At 37.6% G+C, this 25021-nt stretch overlaps 1 protein-coding gene and 1 long non-coding RNA gene across 3 annotated transcripts in view; one reads left to right on the top strand and one right to left on the bottom strand.

The window, feature by feature from the left end:
* LOC132692128 (uncharacterized) overlaps positions 1 to 25021 on the bottom strand; it is a 95322-nt gene that overhangs the window by 8132 nt on the left and 62169 nt on the right. The gene's annotated exons all lie outside the window — the stretch shown is intronic.
* IL21 (interleukin 21) lies at positions 15962 to 23557 on the top strand. The gene is made up of 5 exons (XM_060654253.3): positions 15962 to 16274; positions 16383 to 16418; positions 20750 to 20905; positions 22696 to 22773; positions 22870 to 23557. The coding sequence occupies exons 1-5, from the start codon at positions 16107 to 16109 to the stop codon at positions 22891 to 22893; spliced, it is 462 nt and encodes a 153-aa protein (XP_060510236.3). The 5' UTR covers positions 15962 to 16106; the 3' UTR covers positions 22894 to 23557.

The raw sequence follows: 25021 nt of genomic DNA, 5'->3' as shown, positions 1-25021 counted from the left end.
TGAATATGTGTGTGTGTGTGTGTGTGTGTGTGTGTGTGTGTGTGTGTGTGACTGAATATTAAAACGAAGCTGACTACTAGATAAATGTATAAGCTAGAAATCTTTAAAACTAGTATTTACTGTGTGTGGTAGATTGTACTTGTGGCCCCAGTTTTCACGCCCCGCTCTATCCATATGCTTTGGTGGTATCCTTCCATGCTGATTCTGAACTTGGTCATGTGACTTGCTTTGGCTAATGAGATAGTAGTAAACTTGACAGAGCAGAGACTTAAAAAAAAGACTTGTTATTTCCTTTCTCTTTTGGACCCCTGCCACCATCATCAAAATATGCCTAGGCTGGAGGGATACGGGAGCCATGTAAGGAGAACTTAGTGTCCAGGCCAAGCTCAATATGCTATTGACTACAGACGCTTGAGTGAGCCCAGCCAAGATGAGTTAAGTCTATCCCAGATCAGCAGATCTATTAAGTCATCCCACAGACTCATGAGAAATAATAAATGGTGGTTGCTTTTAGCCACTATGTTTTAGGGCTGTTGGTTATACAGTAATGGCTGATACACTGTCCTTCTTTGGTGTTTCAGGAATTCCTCTGCTTGATGGATTATTCTTAAGAATCTCTAGAGGCTGCTTTTGGGAATCAAACACAAATTATTTGATTCAGGCAAAACTGCCTGCTACTTGACTCTCTCCTAGAAAGATAGCAAGTGTCTATAGGGATATTACAGTACTATTAGATGATAGAGGGCAGTAGCCTTATCAAGGCTTACAAAATGAAAGTCCTTACTTACCTTAGTGACCCAGAAAGTGTTGTAATTGGCTGAGTGGAAAATGTGGATAAACAAGTGTTAGTGAGATTACTGATGCTAGAACTCTGTTAGGCAAAAGATGGGATTGGCTGTCCTTCATTTTCTTGAGATGTGGAATCACACTGTCATCGTCGACATCATCATCATCATCATCATCATCGTAATGGCTAATGATTCTTGAATACTTACTCCAGATATTGGACCAAGTGTTCACATGCTATATCACATTTAATTCTCATAGTAACTCTATGAACTAGGTACTAGGCACTATACCTCCTCCATTTTACAAATGAAACTGAGGGTCAAAGAGATTCTCCAAGATCAAATTGCTCTTAAATCATATAGCCAGAATTCAAACTCAAGTAGTCTGACTCTGAAGCCCATGCTCTTGTCCCCCCTACTATATAACCAAAATGCATATTTTAGGAATCTAGTCTAACTTCCTCATTTGGTGGATGAACAAGTGAGACCAGAGTCTTTGGTATAGAGATTCTTTGTCTAACATAGATTGAAGGAACTCTCCTCACACTTGGTCCAAATCATCAAAAATTGGACAAAACCCAGTAAGGCTTTACCTAAGACTAGCTTCTACATATAGGTATGACTTTTGTGTACTGCAAAATGGTGCCCAGCTAGGGGCTGAAATCCAGAATGCACTCCTCTCAGCTAGGGCATAGGGCTTCCTCCACTCAGAGGAACAGGGACTTTTGAAAATAATTCTTTTGCACAGAGAGGGAGCTGTTTTTGTTTTTGTTTTTCATTTTCACAAAAGTACTATATATGCTAGGAAATCCCTGCTAAAACATTTGCAAGTTGTGTGCAATGAAAAACAGTTGGATTCTATTTTTTTCACACACAGAAAAGAGAGAGGACAAAGTATGACTAGTTGATGTTCAATAAATACTTGTTGAATGAATGAATTTTTTATGAATGAATTTTGAATGAACAAAGATGCCTTCATTATGCAGACACACAGAGACCAAGGCACATGAGACATGCAAATTTGTCACTGGAGACCTAATCCATGGCACCAAATCATTCTTGAGAAAAGATTGATACAATCTAATTTTCCAGTCTCAAACAAACAAAAAAAGTACACATACTACTTTCCTGAGCCATCACCTTACTTCAATAAGTGAGGCTTTCATGAAATACAAACTCAAAGAAAGTTTAGAGCTGTATTTATTCCTCATCTGAATTTATTCCCCAGCAACCTTTCTCTTCTAGAACAAAAGAAACCAATTGCATTTGCAAGCTAAGTGGCTTGCATTACAAATTTTAATGCTTCACCAGAAACTGAGGCAAGCCAATTCCCTCCTCCATTCTCACATCCTCCCCCACTATGGCCCACACCTCTGCTGACTATAGCGATTTGAACTGAATACTCCTGAAGGCCACTCTTCTCTCTTTGCCTCTAATAACCCAATCTAACAATTGTGGTGAGTAATTTCCTTACCACTTCTGTTGTTAACAAATGCTAATAATGCTGCACGATACAGATCGAGCACGGCTACTGAAAAAGAAACTACATAAATTATTTTTTAAAGTTATCATCAAAAGAAATGCTTTTCTGAAGGAAATTTTTTTTTTTAACGGCTCAAGGCATTTGCCTAGCTTTCTGTTCAAGTGACCGCTTCTGTGTTAACAAATGCTTCTGTTTCACAAATGGAAACTGTCTTATCTAGGCTACACCTTCATGCTTTCTTGGGTGGCTATCACTGCAGGGAAGTCACCATCTGTTTTCTAGAACCTGAGTTATCTGCTTTTTGCAATGCTTAGGTTAAGCATAGGTGGCCTCTCTCATTTTGGTGCCTGCTAAGTCTCATTCTACTTGCAAGAATCAAGGTTGAGTAGATGATTGGTTTCCTACTACATCCAATTACATGTCTTGTATATGCCCATAATCAGTTAATGAATTAAGTCTTTCAATCAGCCAATCAATCAACCATTAATGTAGACAAGTCACAAATACTTATTAAGTGCCTTTCTGTGCCAGGCATTGTGCCAGACCCTGAAGAGAAAGCAGTGAGCAAGGCAGTCATACAGAGTCTTTATGCTGTGGCAGGAGGCAGTTATCTGAGGTTTTTCTGCCTAAAAAGGGGGAAAAAATGACCAAGGAATTTAACCCAATATTATCAAGATGAATTCTAATGCTAAGCCTAATGAAGGAACCTCACCGACTTGTTAAATTGGTAAAATTTTTATTTCATAATAATTCACCCAACTAATTTTATCAGATTAATTCAGATATAACTAATATTGTCACGACTTCCATATCCTACCAGTGTCTTACACTAACATGTGTTTTACTAGCCTAGCCCCAAATTCATGGAGGTCCAGATTATTTTTACTGAAGCTTCATAGTATGGTGCTAGGCACTTGCTCATGATTTTAATTCCTATGAAAATCTCGAAGACAAAAAACCTTTTGTGAACAAAGACGATACTTCTAACTCTGGCTAATCATCTTAAAATCATAACACGGGTCGGCAGCACTAAATGTGAATAGAAATCATGGAAAAAAACCTCAGTGCAACTGAAAAACAAACCTCGAATGCACATTTGTCTGATCGTATTTAGTGTCATTTTCACACATAAAGGCCGGCGTGCTTTCATTTTCTCAAGCACGTGTGTCATTAAGTGTTGCCGTGTGTCTTCACAGAGCAGTGACCTGATAGCATCTAAAGAAATACCAAATACACACAGGCTCAAGAAATGTTTTCTGATGATGTAATGCTTCCTATTTATTGTTTTAAGTAGCAACTTATTTTATCTTTCAGATTGGTACATTTTTATGGTAAATGCTGAATAATGAATTCAAGACTCCTCAACTTAGAGGTTGAAAACAAATTCCTTGAAAGCAGTTTTGTCACTTTGCCTCCTTATTTTCAGAATGCTATTTAATCTGCCAGTGACTAAGCTGTAGGAAAACCCTTTTTCTGTTGTTATGTAAAGGAAAATGTGGGTGGAGGGAACAGGGTCTGCTATGTATCCACCTCACGATTTGGACTGTCAGAGAGATAGAGGAAAAAGGAAATCTCTGCTCTCCCCAGGTAGGGATATGAGGTTGCTTAGAATTCCACTTTTGGGGAAGTCCACCATCAAGGTGATGTAAATTCTCAAGTAGCAAATTGACTCAGCATGTTCCTAAGCCACAGACCTCTTAGGTGACGTATGCTACCTTCACGTCATTTGCCCATTTGCTCTCACTAGGTGACAGGGAAACCGTGTATTTTCCCCACCTCGTGCACACAAAGCGGAAGTATACTGAGCTCCCCTGTGGGTCTTGTTCTTATTCATCATTCTAACAATCAGGACATTCTGCACCTGATCAGAGCTATTCATTTTTAATTCTCTTCACCTTTACTCCATGGTATTCCAGTGAGCGTACAGGACACAGTTATAGATGATCCTCCTTTACTTGAAGGCCTTTCCTATTTCCTGAGTAGTCAGGAAAATTGTTTTACATATGACAAATCTGTTCAGAAATCAACTGAAATTGTCAAAGCTCTAACCACAGTATTCTCCAATGCCTATTTGGCAAATAAATTAGCATCAGATGTGGCAGCCACCAGTATGACATTTTAAAAGTATGATCCATGAGAAACTGGGGTTTTTTTGACCCCTGAAGAAAGTTATGGAACTAACATTTAACAGGTCCCTGCTATGTGCAAGGATCAGTTTTAATGGACTTAACATATATCCTTTAAAGGCAGAACATTTCTTGACATCTGTCTTATTAAAAAGCTGGTGATTTTTATTGTGAATAAGATTAGTGAGAGAAGGCAGAATCGATAGAAACACACAGAAATTTAAGTCTTAGGCTTCCTTTTCCTAGCAGGTTGCATATAACTTCATATTATGCCAGTGATTTATTGTCACTGGTTCCCATATTCAATCGTCTATACCTAGTACTAACAGGAATCATCTTAGGCCTCTTTCCACCTTGCCAATAGCAATCTTGGTGTTTTAGCAGATCACATTAGCACTTACAAGTGTGACCTTGGGCAAGTTTCCTAAACTCTTTGTGCCTCAGTTTTCTCATCTCTAAAATGAGTGAAAATAATAGTTACCTCATAAAGGTGAGGGTTAGGTGGCGTGTTGTACTTCATTGACTCTAAGTTGTCATCCACTGTAAGAGGCAGCCTGGTTTGTGATATATTAATATATGGAATATGTTGTCTAAGGATACTGAAATGTAGAATACGTACAAAACTGAAATAACGCCTGGTACAGAGTATGTATCCAGTAAATGTTAACTGTAATTATCTATTAGCAACCTGTGGGCCACAGTGCAACAGTGGGCCTTCCAAATCCTCTGTGGGCCATGCCGTGGTTTCCTCACCCAAGGCAGAACACCTGGACATGGGCAGGTGACTCCACTACCCTGGGCTCTGCAACTAGGGGGCTCAATCAGTCACTTTAAAACTTTTTTTTTTCCTAAGGGGTAAACCTTGTTTCTAAACTAACTCTTAACAGGACCCAATGTGTAAAACAGATAAAAGAGGATTTTTTCTCATTAAAATAGGGGTGGAGGGGTACAAAATGCTGCCCACCTTCCTTCCTCTTCACCTGCAGGGCAACCTCTCCAAGGATCCCTGCCAGGGCAGCAATACTGCTTTGTTAACATAGTAAGATAATGCATCTCCTAAAACTTCTACAGGTGTTTATCGATCAATTACTCCAAGCTTTGTCAAATTTTACCTTATTGAAAGTCACCTTATTTGTGGCACATATTAACGTTTAATATGTTCACTAAATATGTAGACAAAACATACATTCAATGTATTTTCTCATTTTCCTCTAGTTTGGTCTCCAGACTCCCTTAATCTCCCTTAAACTCTCATGTGAGTGAGACCGTCCTTCCATCTCAACCAAGTCACCTCACAATCCCCACCAGATGTAGTTTAATGCTCTCAGAATGCACAACACGTCGAACGTTTATTCTACACATAGCTTTCAGCTATCAAGGACTTTTTATTCTAATACCTTTTTCATAAAACCCTCCTTGAGCCCTGTCGCAGGAAACCTCCACCCAGTAATAAATGTAATTTAATTAACTATTATTGTACATCAATTATGATATGCAAGTATTATATGGGAAACATATAAACAAATAGCTTTCTCTTCCTGGAATATCCACATAAAACTTAGTAGGTGAAGGAAATAAAACAGAAATACTCACGTAAAATTGTTTTCTCCCTGGTGGTACCTGCTGGATGATGATGATGATGATGATGATGTGTGTGTGTGTTTGTTTATGTGTGTTTCTCAGGTTTGGGGTGTATTATGTGCAAAGTAGGAACTAACAGTGTAGAGGTTTCCACAGAGGTCCACGACTGCAGCAGCTCAGAGAGCTTCGAACAGGGAAAAATTAACACAGGTGAGAGCTCTTTCTAAAATAGCTCCTAGCTCCTTAGAGATTCAGAAAGTAAACAAGGATACTCCCAAATTATCTTTTCCCCGATGCTAAGCAGATAGTGCCTTTTTACAGCTTTCCGTGACTTATATTTTTATAAATCAGGAAAAGGCAAAGTGTTGTTTTTCTGTAAAAGTGTCATTGACTCATGAGAGAGAGGGGGGAGAAAACGACAAAGATCGAATACCAAAGGTCATAAAAAAGAGCTTTCCTTGCTCCTAAAAGAGAATATAGCACTCTAGTCATTTAAATTTAATACTTAGAAACTAGAAGGCTTTGTTTAATAAAACAGTTATAATTAAAATACATTTTGGTTTCAGGGTATGAGGATTGAACAAGAAACAAATTAGGATGGACGCAAACCAATCTGGGGAAGGAGAAGAAACAAGAAATCTGGAGTGAGTAAGAAACAGAAGAGAAAGGAAGAATAGAGAGATCCAGAGAGAAAGTGAGTCAGAGTCAAAGGAGAAGGAGGTGAACACTCAGCTTTCCTGGGCTACTAGGATCATTTGGGTTGTGGTCATCCAGGGGTCATCATTCTCAATGGTTACTGTTGACCTTCTTCAAGTGCCTTAATCCTTATATTTCTAAGGTCTCCATTCTATAATTTTTATGTTTTTATTAATTTTGAGAGAGAGAGAGAGAGAGAGACAGAGCATGAGTGGGGAGGGGCAGAGAGAGAGGGAGACACAGAATTCAAAGCAGGCTCCAGGCTCTGAGCAGTCAGCACAGAACCCAATGCAGGGCTTGAACCCACGAACCGCAAGATCATGACCTGAGCTTAACCAACTGAGCCACCTGGGCACCCCGTTTTTATAATTTTTTAAATGTTTTTATTTTCTAAGGTCTCCATTCTAAATGTTGATCTGAACACCAACTCCATGAAAAGTTATTCTCTAAACACAGCAGCAATGATCAGAGCAGTGTTTCTGAAAGCTGGGTAAAAATCAAGTCAAGGACCAGAGTCCTACATCACTGTCATGCCATTTAAGCCTCCAGTTGATGATACACATACAGATGGCAGAAGTAACAGGACTTTTGTTAAATACACTGACATGACCTGTGATGACTCAACTGTGGATATCCACAACCATTGAACTATCCATTTTTAGCTAACTCTCTCTATAAGCACGTTTCTTTTGTCTCCCTCTGTACTGATTTCCCCCTTGGTGTCTATTTTAAAATTCCGGGAGATAACTGGAGTAGATGAGTGTTCTAATGTTCTCATTACCATGAGAAGGCTTGAATAACGTGGAAAATTAAATAGATATAAATCATTTAGCTACATTTTTGGCTATGAAACTGTCAAGATAGCTGATTTTCTGATTGATTTTGTCTATGCTATTCAAGACCCAAATGACTGTAGGAGTTTATTCACTTTTTTCTTTCTTCTTTTGTGAATATAAAAAAAAACATCAGAAAATTATTGTCAAGTCTTTCATTGGACTAAATAATTAATAAATCAAAGAGAGGCAACTGGTTATTCCAACCCAGATTGCAAGCTGATTATTTAATTAACCCAGACAAGATATACATTTACATTCTGGATGCCACCAGGAATAATTTTGCAACAGGACTCCTTACCCCACCTTATCCCAAATCCACGTGTTTGAAGCATCATCACTGGGGCCCAGTCCTTTCATGGAGTATCATGAACTGCACAGACTATTCTGCTATAACCCGGTGTTATTGGCAATGAAGGAAGTTTCCTGTTGTGGAGAGAAGTGGTCAGGCTCTATAGGCAGTTCACCCAATTGTTCAATGTTTCACTAGAGTCTTTGTGCCTTGATTTCCTTATCTGTAAGGAGGGATAATCAGAGCACCTATTACTCACATTGTTGCTCTAAATGAGGTAATGTCTGTAAAGCACTTAGCTATATAAGTGTTTGTTCTAATAATTATTAATATTACTATTTTTTTGATTGGTCCAAGGTCTCTTCCTAACAGGAGCTACCCTTTCCCCCTTTATTAGTGGCAGAAGAATCTCTCAGGTGTGACTATTTCTCCATTTAAAGGGTGATTCCTTTGAGACTTTGAGCCCTGAGCCTTTTCTGTGAGAAAATCTCACAGAGTCTGTTTTCCTTCCTCAGTTACTCTTGTTTATTAGAACTGTACACACTGTACACGGAAAATCAATATTTAAAGAACTAAAGTACGGAAACTGTCCCAAACATTCAGCACTAAAATGGCACTGAAAAATACTGATTTTGATGCCCCAGATGCCATTTCAGGATTCTTGAGAACCTTGTCCCCCTGAGTGTGCTTTAAGATTGGATTTAAATGTACAAAATAATTATAGATTATGTCTAAAACTTGTTCTAAAAATGAATCCATGAATCCATCTATACAGGGGGCATTGTCTATAGATTGGCTAAATCATCTTCAACCATATGGGTATTATTTTTCAAAAAAAGTATATAGCTTGTCTAATGATTAATTATGTGCAAATTCATTTAAAAGCACTCCTGAGTTCATAGGGACCCCCTTGGCATTGGAATTACACAAGCAAGATGAACACTAAAGCAATTACTACCATTTACTATTATGGAAAGTAAGACATTTTTGATATTAAATAGGAGTTCATGTCGTAAAACATGAGATTCTCAGATGTAATAACATAAAAATTTTAAATTTCCATATGGTAAAAGATACCATAAAGGAAATAATATCAACATGTTTAACATATTTTTAATAGAAAAAGAGCCTTACAAGCAAGAAACAACCCAATATATGGCAAAGAATAGGAACAAGGATGTTCACAAAAAAGAAATAAGGTGATAATAAAGATATGAAAATAAGCCAAACTTAACTATTGATCAAGGAAAGACAAACCAATGACAAGATACTATGTTTCTGCCCAAGCATATTGGGAAGTATTAAAATATTCATAACATAAAGTATTTGAGAGTGGAGGAGCAAAGGAAACTGTTGTTGGTGGGAGTGTAAATTGATATGGCATGTTGGAGGGCAATTTGGCAGTTTCTATCAAATTATTAAAAGGATATAATCTTACCAACTGGAAAATGAAATGTGGGATATGTATCCTAAAGGGATATATTTCACATATGCTTAAGGATATAGATGTTCATCAGGGAAATACAAATCAAAACCATGATGAGATACCACCTTACACCTGTCAGAATGGCTAAAATTAACAACACAGGAAACAACAAATGTTGGTGAGGATGCAGAGAAAAGGAGAAAAGGGAGCCCTTTTACGCTGTTGGTAGGAATGCAAACTGGTGCAGCCACTCTGGAAAACAGTATGGAGGGCCCTCAAGAAGTTAAAAGTAGAACCACTCTATGATCCAGCAATTGCACTACTAGGTACTTTTTTACCCAAAGGATACAAAAATACTGATTTGAGAGGCACATGCACCCTGATGTTTATAGCAGCATTATCAACAATAGTCAAATTATGGAGAGAGCCCAAATGCCCGACTGATGAGCGGATAAGGAAGATGTGGGGTGTAAATATCTATCTATCTATCTATCTATCTATCTATCTACACATACCATACACACACACAATCGAATATTACTCAGCCAGTAAAAGAATGAAATCTTGTCATTGGCAGCAACGTGAATGGAGCTAGAGTGTATTATGCTAAATGAAATAAGTCCGTCAGAGAAAGACAAATACCATATGATTTCATTCATATGGAGAATTTAAGAAACAAAGTTGATGAATATAGGGGAAGAGAGGGAAGAGAGGGAGGCAAATGATAAGAGACTTTCAACTACAGAGAACAAACTGAGGGTTGCTGGAGCGTAGGTAGGAGGGAGATGGGCTAAATGGGTGATGGGCATTAAGGAGGGCACTTGTGATGAGCACTGGGTATATGTAAGTAATGAATCACTAAACTCTACACCTGAAACTAACATTACACTATATGTTACTAACTAGCATTTAAACAAAAACTTTAAAAACAAAACAAAACAAAAAATAAAAAGTAAATTTGCTTCAGTATTGCTTAAAAAAAAAGATATAGATGTTTAAGAATGTTCATTGTAGCATTATTTGTAGGAGATAAAAATTGAAAACAACAAAAAAATCTATTAGTAGGGCTATGAATGAATAAATTATGGTATACAGCTGTGCAATGAAATATTAATCCAGCTATTTAAATAAGATAGCCCCATATATGAATACTGTATGGACTGCTGTCTCTGCCGCATTAAGTAAAAAAAAAAAAAGTTGTAGGATATGTATAGTATGATTAAATTTTTATTAAAAAACATATTTTTTATGTCTGCATCTCTATTTCCATATACTTCTATCTCCATATATAATTCTAATTTATTCAATATCTATATATCTATATCCTTTGATATTCTATGTACATAGAAAATAAGTCTATAATGATACATAGTAAACTCTCAAGAGTGTCCCAGGAATGAAAATTGGGGAAGGAAAGGGAGTAATTTCATATTTTGCTTTTTACTTCATACATATGTACTTTGAATTCTTTGTTTTATGACACAGATCCATTACTTTTGTAACTAGAAGATGAAAAGTAGTAATTTTCCAAAAATGATCCTTATACCCAGAAACAGAAGTAACTGTCCAAAATGAGGCCTGTCTTCAGTCTGCAGACTTCTCTCTATGAGATCCTGCTGTTGCCCCTTGAGAGAAAGTTGGGGGGGGGGGGTTCCTATTCAGGTGATTAACATGGGCTCAGTAGACACCCTAAGAGGAGGACACAGTGAAGACCAATATTGTATTTAAAAAATTTTTATGATCATGTGTTAGGGGCTGCAGGGCCAAGAAAGAAGATGTTTATAGCCACCCATAACTCTAGAGAGGAAGAGAATAGTGTTTCCTTGATCACAGACATTGGACAGGATGCTACATGAGGCTGGTGGAGCTTATCACATCTCCTGATGTGAGGCTGGTGGAGCTGGGTTGATGGAGTGAAGGACATCTGATCTCCAGCCTCACTGAGCCTATGGGTGTCATAGTTATCTAGAGACCAGCCTAGGGATGAGCCATTTGTCTAAATACCTTTAGTTTGAAGGAGTGCTACATATTAGAATACCTTAATATTATTCGAAACAATGGAGGCCTCCCTTCCCAGAGCTTGCTGTGGAAAACATCTAATTCTACCATGAGGGGACAAAGCAAGTGAAAACAGGGAGTATTTGACACATGATGATCACAAGGAAAGGCTGCAAGACAGGACAAGGGAGTTGGGCCAAATAATATCCAGCACAGCTTTGCCCTCGCAAAACCATGAACTAGCAGCATTCATTTTCAGACTTCAAGTTCTCCTTTCTTTTATTCCTCTTACCCTCAGCCTGTTCTGCCTGGCTGGAAGCCTTCCTTCAGTTCCCAGGCTTCATTCCTACCCAGACCAGGAAGTCTCTAAGCACAGTCCATTAGATAAAATGCTTAAAATATGTCCATAAATCCCCTTGGAGGGTGACTAGAGCTTCATGCTTTCGTGGTGATGACCTGGGATATATTCCTAGAAAGAATGCATGTAGTAGAGCCCACCGCCTCATTGCAAGGCGCCACATTAACACAGAAGCTAAGTAAAAGCAGTGTGCTTTCTATACAAGTATGACGTCCAGCCAGACTGCTGCGCCTCAGCTTTTCCCGTATAGAAAATCTGGAGCCGCCCCACACTCACACAGTGGTGTATGTACACAAAAGAAGCATGGATCACTCTGCCCTTCACAGAAGTCTCTGGAGCCTGAAAAACAAAAACAGCAGCTGTCTGGTATTTCCTTTGAGAAGTGGGTGAAATTTAAGGTTTTCCTCTTCCCACAAACATAAATGCTAAAGTTTGCAAATAATTTCAGGAGGTTTATGGTCCTCTGAAACACACTGATAGTGGTCCCTGGCCGGGGGGGGGGGGGGGGGATGTCCATAGATGCCAAGAAAAACTCTCTTGTGCTAATGGGGAAGGACCACGGGAGGAATGGCACCAGGGTTTTAAAATACCGGAGCTCAGTTGGGCCAAGTATAAAACAAGAAATAGTTGGTTTTTCATTCTCTCCTTTCCTCCATCATTTCCCTTTTTTCTTCCTCCTCAAGAATAAATCCTATATCCTAGACTCGCTCTAGGATATAACTCGTTGCTGTTGAGGCTTAAATGTGACCTCTTCCAGACAAAATACAGTCAGTTCTGGTATAATGTGACACATACTTTCCTAAAAATCATTGCGCTGTACAACATTGCACAATAACAACCACAGAGCTTACGGGGAAAATGAAATTAGGGGCACAATACTCAAAAAATGTTGTCAGTGACACTTAAAAAAGACAATAGGAACCTAATAAAAAGGGTAGCAGTTTTACACATGTTAAATAGTTAAGAAATACATAAACACTACAATAAATATGGCATCTTACCTAGAAAAAGACCTGAAGTTTGCCCATGGAGGTGAGAGTCAGAGCTATCAAGAAATGGCAACAGAGGGTTTTCGAGCACAGAAAATTATAACACCCGAAGTGGATGAGTATGGCTCATGATATACCTGGTGAATCAAGGCAGCTGGAGGATGTTTGCAGCATTTGTGTGCATTCCTATACAGTTCAAGTCAGCTGGAGGCAGTTTCTGCATTCAAAGATGAAATCACACATAGGCAAACACAAAATTCTTGTTATACTCAAATTGTTCCCTGGTATATTTAATCAGTGGAATAAATTCCCATTTTTGATACACGCATTAAAGCAGGACTGACTAAAATCTAGGTTATAAAAATGATTATAATTTAAAGAATAAAAAGCCATTAAGACCCCAGTGGAATGATGCCATAAAGGTAGCAGTAGGGTTATCTTGAAGCAGAGGATATGTAACTCAACTAAATCTGAGTCCCCTTACTCCCACCCTAAATTCCATCTAAGCATAGTGATAGATTCAAGTGAAATGCAACTTGGGTTCCATAACTTGGAAACATACTGTCAATACTAAGCAAATCCTACTTGGTGCCAGGAAGAACTTGTAACAATACACACCAGACTTCCTGAAAGTCCTCATTATACATTTTTGTCCTTATCATCCCACACCACGTGGTGGCCAACACTAATCTTCCTTCCCTCTTCTCCAGCATTTCTTGTCCCCTCTATGTGCACTCCTCAAAAGCCCAGAAAACAAAATCCCAACCTTTACGGGTTCTCTCATTGCCCCTTCCTCTCTTTCCCACCTTTTTCCCAAGAGTAAAAACTCTATACATAGGTGTATTACTTTTCTATTGCTGTTGTAACAAATTACCCCTTAACCAGTGGCTTAAAACAGCACAAAAGTTATTCTTTCACAGTTCTAGAGGTCAGAGGTCTCAAATGAGCTTTATGGGGTTAAAATCAGAGTGTTGGCAGGCTTCAGTCCCATAGGCTCCAGGGGAGAACATGTTCTTTGCCTTTCCCAGCTTCTAGAGGTTGCCTGTATCTACTGGCTTCTGGCTCCATATCACTCTGACCTCTGCTTCTATTATCACATCTTCTCTGACTCCTGACACGCCTGCCTTCCTTTTATAAGTACCCCTGTGATTATATCAGGCATACCTGGATAATGTGGGCTAATCTCACATCTCAAGATCATTAATTTAATCACATTTGCAAAGTCCCCTTTGTTATTTAGGGATATATAAAGGTAGCATATTCACGGGTTCTAGGGATTAGCCTACCACACCAGCGATAATGTTCAAAACGCTTCACAACTGATATGCCACTTAAGGCAGGGTGTCTAAAATGAGCTTTATGGAACTAAAATCAGGGTGTTGGCAGGCTTCACTCTCGTAGGCTCCAGGAGAGAACATGTTCCTTGCCTTTCCCAGCTTCTAGAGGCTGCCTGTATTTACTGGCTTCTGGCCCCATATCACTCTGACCTCTGCTTCTGTTATCACATCTTCTCTAAGACCTCAGAAAGATCTTAGGTCATAATGCTGCAGCAGGACCCTGGAGATCCTGGCATGCTGGTTGATGAATAGTAGAGAGGGCTGGGAGGTCTCAGAGAGGGACTGGGATTTGTAGGGTGTTGGTGAGGCACTCTGGGGCTATAAGGAATGGTTCTCTCTAAGCAATATGAAAGACTTTCCACTTTGTTACAATCAGCACAGTCACACCAGTGCATTTTGGCTGACCACTGACCTGCCATGCTCTTCCTTATCCACAATCAGTACACAAACTTTCTGGGATTTTATCATGTGCTGTATTCACCCCCTTCACCTGGAATGTCTATTTAAGCCTCATCACAACCCAATGATTAGTTCTACACTTATCTTCCTTTTGCAATAACATACCTGGGGTCATATGTGCTATTAATTGCTAGGGCCTGAATCTGAAATTAAGCACTTAACTTTAGAAATTGAGCTCTTAACCATTGTGGTTAGTGTTTACAAGGAGACTCTTTAGGCAGATCAGGAAAGCATGTACAAAGACTGTGCAGGCAATGTTGAGGTACCAAGTGACAACATGTGGTCCACATGCATTTCATAGGTTTACATAGAACCCTCTCCTACAGAATTCAATGCTTATTGGGAGGGCCTCTTGATCATACAGTAAGAATTCTTATCTACTTTGTAAGCACCCAACATGTATAGTCTTAAATAGATATTCTATGATAAAAAAAAAAACCCAATTATAGTGAAGCAAATCAAGTACAAACTCTAATTTACCTTGTCTACATACAGCCTAGAATAAAGCATGGTTTAAGCATGCAATGAAATAGATGAAGAAACAAATGAATAAGTAAAATCCATAGTCAAGAGTTTTATTTGTAAGACCTGACTGTGGTACAAAACTACTTCTGGTTAGAATATTATATTTAACTTTCTCAAATGAGTAGAGCAGTAGGAACAGAAGCAGCAGCAGAGAGAAAGATGATAAAACCACTAATGGACTTTGAGTCTTTTGTAACCTCTACCTGGTCATAGTTAGAAATGTGTTGCTCATCCCTTGTCTCATATCTAAAAGAATAAGTAACACTACCCCCCCCCCCCCAATAATTTATGGGTATTTTGATTTTGCTGTTGAAAAAGTTTTTGGTTTGGACAAGAATGAGAATTAGTACCTTTCATTCATTTAATTGATGCATTGTATAGAAGAGATGGACATCAAAGAGTTTTTTTGTTGTTTTTTAAATGAAAGTAGAGTGAGATCCTGATTGGGAGATGGCATGAATTTCTTTACAGTCTCTTAGAATCATTTATGACACACATAAAAACCAGATTGCTAAGTAAAATGTTAGGAGCCAAGATTAATGTTATTTAAAGATGCTCTCAGGGAGAATTGTAAGCAAATTCTACTTTCAACTCTTTAACCTGATTAAAAGCCTAAAATATTCTTGCTAGTTTGGAAAATACCCCTGATATTTAAAATTTCCTAAAATGTAGCTCCCCTCCTACCTTTACGATGGAATACTGGATGATTTCAGTCAAAAGACATAGTTATTACTATAAGAAAAAGTCCTGCAAGAAAGCACATGTTGGCACTTTACTCATTATTGAAGTGCCCTTATGACTGTTAGAGGGAACAGGTAAGATGCTAGGGGAGGCAGAGAAAGAGAGATCAAAGTGTTTTTGTTTACTTCTTTGAAGTTTTGTAGTACCTACTGTTTACCATGCACACTTCTTGATTCATGCTGAAAATTGGAATTCACCCATTTCTCTTTTTCCTGTCTAAGATGCAGATGGGGCACATTTCGTTGACTCCATCAATCCCTGCCCCCCACGCATTAGCACATGCACACGTATACCTAGCCAGTGGAAAAGAAAAAAGGGTTACTCACATTCATCCATTTTACAAAGATTTCCAGGCTGCAATGGGAGGGCTTTACCTCTCCCTGAAGGATGAATAAATAGGTAGCTTTACTGACAACCTGTTCACAGTCAAACTGCAGTGAAAACTGAGACCAAGGTCTTACTCTACTGGCACTTATGAGATCCAGTGCTGGCAACATGGAGAAGATAGTCATCTGCCTGACGGTCATCTTCTTGGGGACAATAGCCCATAAGTCAAGCTTCCAAGAGAAGGATCTCCTCTTGATTAGAATGCGTCAACTTATAGATATTGTTGATCAGCTGCAAAATTATGTGAATTATTTGGTAAGGCCATACTTATCACAACAAAATTTAAATATTATTCTTCAATTAATATAAAAGGTGCTTTTTGACTTATAAAAATAACCCAGAACTAATTTTCTTTTGCTCTAGGAACCTGAACCTCTGCCAGCTCCAGAAGACGTAAAGGTAAGACCAGTTGAATTTATTTGTGATAATATTTGTGACACAAGTTTTTAAATCCAATTAAGAAAGCCATTAACATAGTTATCTAGGAATATACTTAATTTCCATGAATTGGGGGGTTTAATAGTTGGTAAAATAGTTTTTCCTATTTTGGTCAAATATTCATTGACTTACCAGCAAGCCAATCATAAAAACACCACATACCTTATAAAATATATTTTTATCTTCAAATACCTCTAAGAGTCCTTCCAAGTAGCACTATTGAGACAGAATAACAAAACTAGAAAATAAATCTATTCTATGATCAGTTCCTGAATAATGACCAACTAATTAGATTTTAAGAGCCCTTGTAGAATGACAGTTCTTTAGCCCTCCTTTGCAAACCTACCTAAGAAATATAGACACACACCGGAAGAAGCAGAATTCACCTTTTAATAACAAGAAAGAAAGAAAAGAAAGGAAGGAAGGAAGAGAGAAAGAAGAAAGAACAAATTACAGGAACAGCATGGAAGAATGGTAGTATGGAAGTCAAGGCTGTCCTTTAGAATATAATTCCCATATACCTTGGCCTCAGTGAGTCTTGTCTTTGGCCTTTGGAGAGGTCTTTCAAAAGGACTTTTTTCAAAAACTCATCCCATTCTCTTAAGCCATTTAAATCCCTTAGGTCCGAGGAAGAAAAGACCTAGCACATAGTTCAAGAGGGCTGCGTGCTGGTCTTTTCCTTAGTAACTTCGTTCTAGTCTTCACATCTCGTACCCTGAGGATAGAAATGCAACTGGGGAAATGTTTTCATTGTCTCAGACCTTTAACTGCATAAATTAGAATAACTATAAAAGTGCTACCAGTAATTAGGACACTACAGAGGAGGAGACACATGAAGATACATTGCAAAGAAAACAATTATCGTAAATGACTATGTGTAAAAGTTTAGAAAGTGAATGAGTCACAACCATTGCTTTTCTCTAAAATTCACTCTCTAGCTCTGAACCTAACCACTCTCATTTACTAGGTCTTTTTCTAATAAGCAGCATCTAAAATGAAAGCAGCACATTCAGCTTATTGGAAAGCCTTTTCTAATAAGTGAGAATATTTCTTAATTGATGACCTAATTATCAAAACATACATTTTCAGCATCTCACACATTTTGTTTAACTGCTGTGGTTAGAGTCCTTTTGGACTAACCCTGTCTATAACTTGCAGAATAAGAAATAAGAAAGATTTCCCATTTTCTAACTTGAGTTGATCCAATGGGTACTTCCTTCATTAAATATCTATGCTTTGTTAAAGATAGAGGCTTTTTACCTTACATCATAATGAGAAGATTTCATCTCAGTGACAGTGTATCTATCTAACAATCTTATCAAACAATGCTGGCTATGATACAAGTGAGTAATGGTATAGCTAAGATCTTTAAGCTATGCTGGCAGGCAAACTTAGGAAGGAAGAAAATAATTCAAGGCCACAGTAGCATTATGTCAAGTTTTTCAGGGCTAGCATCAAAGCAGGGCTCATAAGAGATTTAAAAATAAGGAAAATAAATTTATTTACATGTTGCATGTAAATGTTGATACATTGTGATTATCTCAGATCCCTTATTGGCCTTGCCAGGCATTGTTCTCTTTCTTATAATTATATAACCAGTGATCCTCAACTGGTAATGACTTTGCCCTCCTGACAACATCTGACATTGTCTGGAGAAATTTTGGGTTGTCACAGTTGTGTGTAGGGGAGTGCTTTCTACTTGTCAGAGATGCTAGTAAACATTCTAGAATGCACAGGACAGTCCTAACAACAAAGAATTATCTAGCCCAAAATGTCAATTGTATTGTTATTGAGAAACCCTGATATAAACCTAGTTTGCCTTTGGGACAAAGGTATCTTGCCCAAGACTTCCTAGTGTGAGTGGTCAGGCCTTTCTGTGAGGGGGAAATGTAGGTTAAAAATAAGCTATAAGGAGGCGAATATTTTCAAATATTCAGCTGCAAAACAACAAAGCCAAGCGTGCTTCCTTGCAAAAGCAGCACTTGACTGTTCTCTTTGTTTGTTACTCTTGCTTTTTTGACTTCCGTACTGCTCCCTCTATTTTGCAATAATGTAGGACACACAACTACTCATTTTATCATGTGTTGAAGGATGAAGGAATCAAAGCCTTGCCCTCATAGTTTGCTGCCAGCAAGGCATAGCAAAGGAAAATAATTGTTATGCTCCCAGATGGTGGTTCTACACATGAGTTTGGGTTCATTCTGTAAAGACCAGGAGTGACAAGCCATCCATGGCTGCCTGAAGCAAGGTTAATATCTCCACTCCCCTTCCCAGTGCATCTGTAAGGCAGTTGTCAGGATAGCTTCTCCACTTCTTTTCCTCTCTGAGGCTGCCTTTGGTGTGTGTCTGAAGCCCAATGCAGCAGTTAATTGCCCTGGACTGTACATGGCTGGGGACAGCTCTGCTGCTTGCAGAAAGCACTGAGCAACATACCACCGCCTACTAACACAGGTAAACAAGGAAGGGCATGAGACAGTGCAGCCTGTCATTGTCCAGACGCCATCCAGAGGCTTTCAGAAAAGCTTTCTCAGGCATAAGCTCTTTCATTACTGATCTTGACCATTCCTGGCAATACCAAGGGAGTTCATTCGGTAGGGCCCCTATACTTCTTTGGAACGTAACTTTCTTTCAACATACCCATGTAAATGTTAACTCAGCAAAATGGGCTTCTGTGAGAAATGCTGGTTTCTCAGATCATCACGGATGAAGCAGTTAGTGTTTTCAGTTTCAGCTGGAAAATTTACCTCTTTAAATATGAATATTATTTTTTTCCAGTAAGTTAAGCCGGTTGTGGTCAAAAAGAAGAGAAAAGAAAAAACTTCAACAAACATGAGCATGTGGTTTTCAAGGAAAAAAAAGTGCTATAATTAACATTTATAAATAGTTTCTATTAAATAAGCATTTTGGCAAACATATGGAAAGGATATTACCTTGCCCTTATGAGAGAGGCAAACTGTTCTGATAGAAGGAAACCAGATAAGCTGGTTCTCAGCTTGTGGCTATGTATGCAAAGTAAGCCTGACAGGCTTGTGTCTTAATGATGCATGTTATTAATCAACATTCATATTGGGTAAGCATATGGGTTGGAAAATGCAAAGCAGGCCAGATGCTATTTTCAGCTGATTGTCCATGAGAAGACTCAGATAATTTTGTTATATGTGGAACTGCCCTTGTAGGAACTGAGAGAGATTAAGGTTTCTGGTTTCATATGGCTGTGTCTTCCATGCACATTAGTGAGATAGGGATGCGACTACTGGGGTGGGGTGGGATGTGGATAGAATAGCATGATACATACACATTGGCTGAAAGAAAAAAGAAACTTGGATACAAGTTTTTAGATCAGCATTAAAATGTTTTTAATAAGTCAATTTAAGTTTTGTTCTTTTGATATATTCCATTTTATTTTCAGTTCGATTTCTAAGGTTTTTGAGTTACTACTCTCTAGTTATTTGACTAAACCAAGAGACAAGGTTTTGGTCCTTGTTCCGCCCTCTTCTTCATTCTTTGAGACACCATCCTTAGTTTCTAAGGAACGGTCCTCCATCCCATTGGTTGCACAAGTTTCAAATTCTGTTCCTTGACTAGGTAGTTCAGGCAGAATCCTACCCTAAGTGACCTAAGAGTGTGAATAGCATTTTAGAAGAGTCATGTGTAGTCTGTCACAGGTGTATGGACTCTTAGATGTAGAATATGCCATCAGAGGTAGATAGCCACTTCCTTCACCCAAAGTAGGGGCATTAACTCATTTACTTCGTTTGTTGACTCCACACGTAGTTATTGAGCACTGACTAGCAATAAGACAGGATGCCAGGTGTTGTGCAAGGTAAGACGTTGCTTGAGACATGTCACTGTTAGATGCTTCCATGAACATTGTAGAGAGAAACAAACAAACAAAAAACAAATAAAAAAGATTGCTAATCAGATTACAGCATATCTCACCCAAAGCTGCAACCAGTCATAGTGTAACTTTTAGAAAATTTAGAAAATTTAGAAGATCCTGTCTACTACCCAGACCTCAAAATGGCATTAGAAATGGAAAAGCTAGAATCCCTCCTTTTGCCTGTAGGGAGGGAAATGTTGTCTCTTCCCTGATATGGGATGAAATTTGACATTGCAGGTGCCTCCTTCTAATGAGCCCAAATGCATAGGGTGTGAACTCCTTCCTCACAATCTGCTGAAATAAATGTGATCTAATATGCTGTAGTAGAAGTAGAAAAAGAGGACTGGGAAGGTCATTTACTTTCTGAATAACTTTTTTTTGTTTACATATATATAAATTATTTCTTTTTCAGAGACACTGCGAACGGTCAGCTTTTTCATGTTTTCAGAAGGTCCAACTAAAGGCAGCAAATACAGGAGGCAATGAACAGATAATCAGTGTGTTAACTAAACAGCTGAAGAGGAAACTACCTCCCACAAACGCAGGCAGAAGACAGAAACACAGACCAGTAAGACTGTCATTTGTCATCTCTCTTATTTGTACTTAGTAACTACATCTCTTACGGTACATAACGCACTTAATACACACATTTGTAGCCAGAGATTCCAGTGCCTTCCTTCCAGTTACACGCTGTCTTTTATGGCGTATTTTGAGAAGTGAAGTCACCTCTTCAAAATCCACAGGCTCAAAAGTGCCCAGAAATCCTGTTAAGAATTTGCTAACAGTTTCTGGTAGCTGGAAGAAGTTAAAATAGCCTCCCAAGGTGAGGAAGTCACTTGGCAGGAAATTTAATTGTGACTTAGGAGTTAAGTATTTTTCTTTCATCATATGGTCACATATAACTTGTATTCTTATTAACAGGAGCTAGGGCCTAGTTTTCCTATAAGAAAAGAGACAGCCTACAGGAGACCAAGAAAAATCTCATATTTTGCCTTCTTCTCTTAAAGAATATTATTGTCCTATATAATCACAGAGTCAGCACTATATTTAAATAGACAGATCTCATTATTTGGCTGGAGAATTTTAATAGTCCCTAGGAGGCCCTGAGACCCTCTTGTATATTTCTTCCTATGCCAACTCATAAGCAATGCTGATACTGTCATCACTAATTCAAGAATTAATCAAAACCAGTGGAATAACACATAAGATAAATTTCTCCAAAATATTTTTTTGAATCAGTTCTCTCTCTTCTAAGGAATTTCACATATGATTCAAATGAAACCTTAATGACATTATCAAAATGATTTTTATTTCCTTTGATTTCTTAGCCAGGTTTCATTGTAAAAAGTATCCCTCTAAAACTTTCCTCAGAAAGAAAGGAGCATTTGAAACCCAATAGCAAAGACTTATGAAATGGCAGTGCGGGCACTGAGCTTTTATCTAATTAAGCACCTTTTTTGGTAGATGGGAAAATGAGACCTCATTAAGTGACTTGTCCAAGCCCTGCAAATACTAAGTTGCAGAATGAAAACTAGAACTTACATCTCCTACCTTTCAGTCAAAGGCTCCCACTACAACATCAAATGGGCTTAGAGACATTGAATACCAAGCAAGGGCCTGGTGTTTTTGTTCTCAAAAGGAATAAGGATAAAGAAGAAAATCCCAGAATTAAAAAAAAAAAAAAGAAATACAAACAGGCAAGACACATAAGAAAAATTGCTCAATCTTCTTATAATCAAATAAATGCAAGCTAAGGAAATCCTACTTCTTTCCAAAAAAAATTTTAACAGTACTCAATAATAGTACAAATGCTCTGCATGAATACAGGTGGAACTTTTTTACAATATACAGCAAGACAAAAATTTTTATTCCTTTAATTTAGTAATTGTACTTCTAGAAATTTTAAATAAAGATGTATATAAAAATTATTCAGAAATGTTCTTGCATTGTGTGCAATAGTGAAAAGTTAGAACAATCTATGTGCCCCAAAATAGTAACAGTTTGATGGTACGTTGGAATACAGAGCAACAATTATATATATTTTTGAAGAATATTTAACAGGTAGGAAATGCTTGTATATGTTGAGTGTAAATAAAGCTAATTATCAACCAGTGTAAATAACATAAATGCAAAGAAAAAAAACATTGCTGGGAGGATATGCATCAAAAGATTGCAGTGGTTATCTCTGAGGATGGGGATTACAAGTGATTTTTTCCCATTGTTATTTCTTGAACAATTTTATGCACATCTCAAAATTTTTTTCAGTGAACACAGTTTATATCTCTAATTGGAAAAAATATATTTTAACTGAACATTTATTAAATGGGAAAAATGTTGAACTTTTTTGTTGATTTCTAGACATGCCCCTCATGTGATTCTTATGAGAAAACATCACCGAAAGAATTCCTAGAAAGATTGAAATCACTCATCCAAAAGGTATGCAACTGAAATTGTATTTAATTTTCTACTTCATATTTATCTATCCAGATTTCTTCTTACATTTATGTTACTCATGGTATACTATTTCCACAGATGATTCATCAGCATCTCTCCTAGAACAAATGAGATATGAAGGTTCCTGAGGATCTAACTTGAAGCTGGACACTATATTACATACTCTAACACAGTAGTGAAACTCACTTCTTGGTATTCTAAATGGAGGAGTACAACATATTGGTGATGGGGAAAAAGACTCAGATCAGTATTTCAAGTCAGGATTATTTCCCCCCAGTTACTATACAGTTCTTCAGTTTGATCCACATGCTCTGTATCTGGTCAACTTGAAAAAGCTGTCTACTCAATTAAGTCTGATTTCCTATGTTATGGATTTCTATGGTTTCTAAAATTTTTACTTTATATTAGTGCCCAAATATGGCATTCCTTGATGGAGAGAGAAGCTTAAATTTTTTTTTTAAGCTTAAAAATTTTAACCAAAAACATGGTTTGGGAATTTAGTGGTCTTATATTAACCTTGACCTTGATTAGCACAGGAATGAGGTGTCTGATGATCATTAATTTAAAAGTTATATACCTTCATTCAAGATGAGAAATATAGAAGCATAGGGTCAAGATGAAATGTTGGTCTTTATTCTCTTAAGGAAATGGAAACGGAGTGTTTAAAAATGTATATCTGAAGAGTTTATTTTTTATCTCAGAATATCTAACGTATAAATATACAGTTTATTTATGTGCCAGGAGATAGTTTTACTAGATGGCTACAGAAAAAGGTCTTATTTCTTTATTGGGATTTATCAAAAATATTTAAATACTATAGATATGAATGTATTTATGGAATACACTCTTGTAGTCTTTTTTCTGTAAGTCGTTTTAACATACCTTCCCCAGTTCAAGTTCCCTTATAAGCTAACATTTTAAGCTTGTGGAAATGGCAATTAAAACGTATAGAGGGACATATTCAGGTGGTATTCTGGAACAAAATGCATTTTAAGCAAAGTCTTGTAGCTCTCTTCTCAAATTGTTATAATGATTACATGGGAGCGAGCTAGTAACTCCAAATGTCTGTCACCTTTCTTCCTTTCTTTTCTTTCTTCTTTTGAAAGTGACAGACACTTTGTGCTTGCATGCTTTGCATAAGGCAAATTCAATCACTTGTATCAAATCAAAATAAGGAGACAAATCAAGAGGCCAAGACTTCTGTCCTAATAGAAAACAGACTTTTGCATAAACATTCCAATCTTTCAACCATGGATAGTAAAAGTAAGCAACCTGTTCTAACTGCCATTTCTTATCAACTCCAGCAGAGTTTATTTAAATATGAAATTAAAAACTCTAGGAAAATAAAATTTTTGCTAGAATGTCATAAGCTATTTGAGAATCTCTTGTTGTTAAAATGGCTGTGAACGTGCAAGAGGATGTGGGATGGGAAATACTGTATGTTCTGAGAAGAAAAATTATCTACTTAGAAGTATTTTTTTTTAAGTACAGATAAATTTATAGTTCTAAAAGATATATTAGCTGTCAATTATTTCATCAAATCTCAATGAAATGTGTCATCAAAAACACGGTATTCTATCTTAAAATTTTAAAATGTTATCACAAAGGGATCATGTAAACAATAATGACGATAACATGCATGTAGAGCCTACCTATGTGTCAAATGGTGCCAGCCCACATTATTGGGATAAAAGCAGAAAACAGCCACAAAATTGCCTAGGGAAGGATGAAGTCTGTATTTCTTGTTTTTGGCTTTATAGTTGGTGACTTCTTTGACACTGTGATTTTATATTTAAAATAATATATTTATTTTGCTGTGTTTACTGTTAAAATCTCTGTTCTAATCCTTTGACCAGAGATTCTACCTTAAGAGTAAAAATAATTTAACGGGGTGTTGGTTAAGAGCCTTCACTAAACTGAGTTTAAAGACTCAGGTAAAGATCCTAGCAACACTCCAAGAAAAGCACTGCATTGAAATAAACAAGATGAAGAAGTAAGACATGAACAGCTCCATTTTCACTGCTCTGTGTTCAAGACTCAAGCAGCCCTCAAAAGAGATAGAGGCTTACCTACGAACATTACTGTTCACCTACAGATGGTGGTACAGGAGGCCTAAAATCTTGCTGGCTGTGAAATCATGGTCACTTGCTTAAATTTGGGGGGTTTCCATTTCCTTATCTGTAGAATGAGGATGTTGGACTGAATCTCTAAAGTCAATTCTACCTTTTTT

Source organism: Panthera onca, chromosome B1, assembly GCF_046562875.1.
Source record: "Panthera onca isolate mPanOnc1 chromosome B1, mPanOnc1 haplotype 2, whole genome shotgun sequence".
Classification (NCBI taxonomy): Eukaryota; Metazoa; Chordata; class Mammalia; order Carnivora; family Felidae; genus Panthera; species Panthera onca.
The sequence above is the reverse complement of the archived record's forward strand: the minus strand, read 5'-3'. Positions and strand labels throughout refer to the sequence as shown.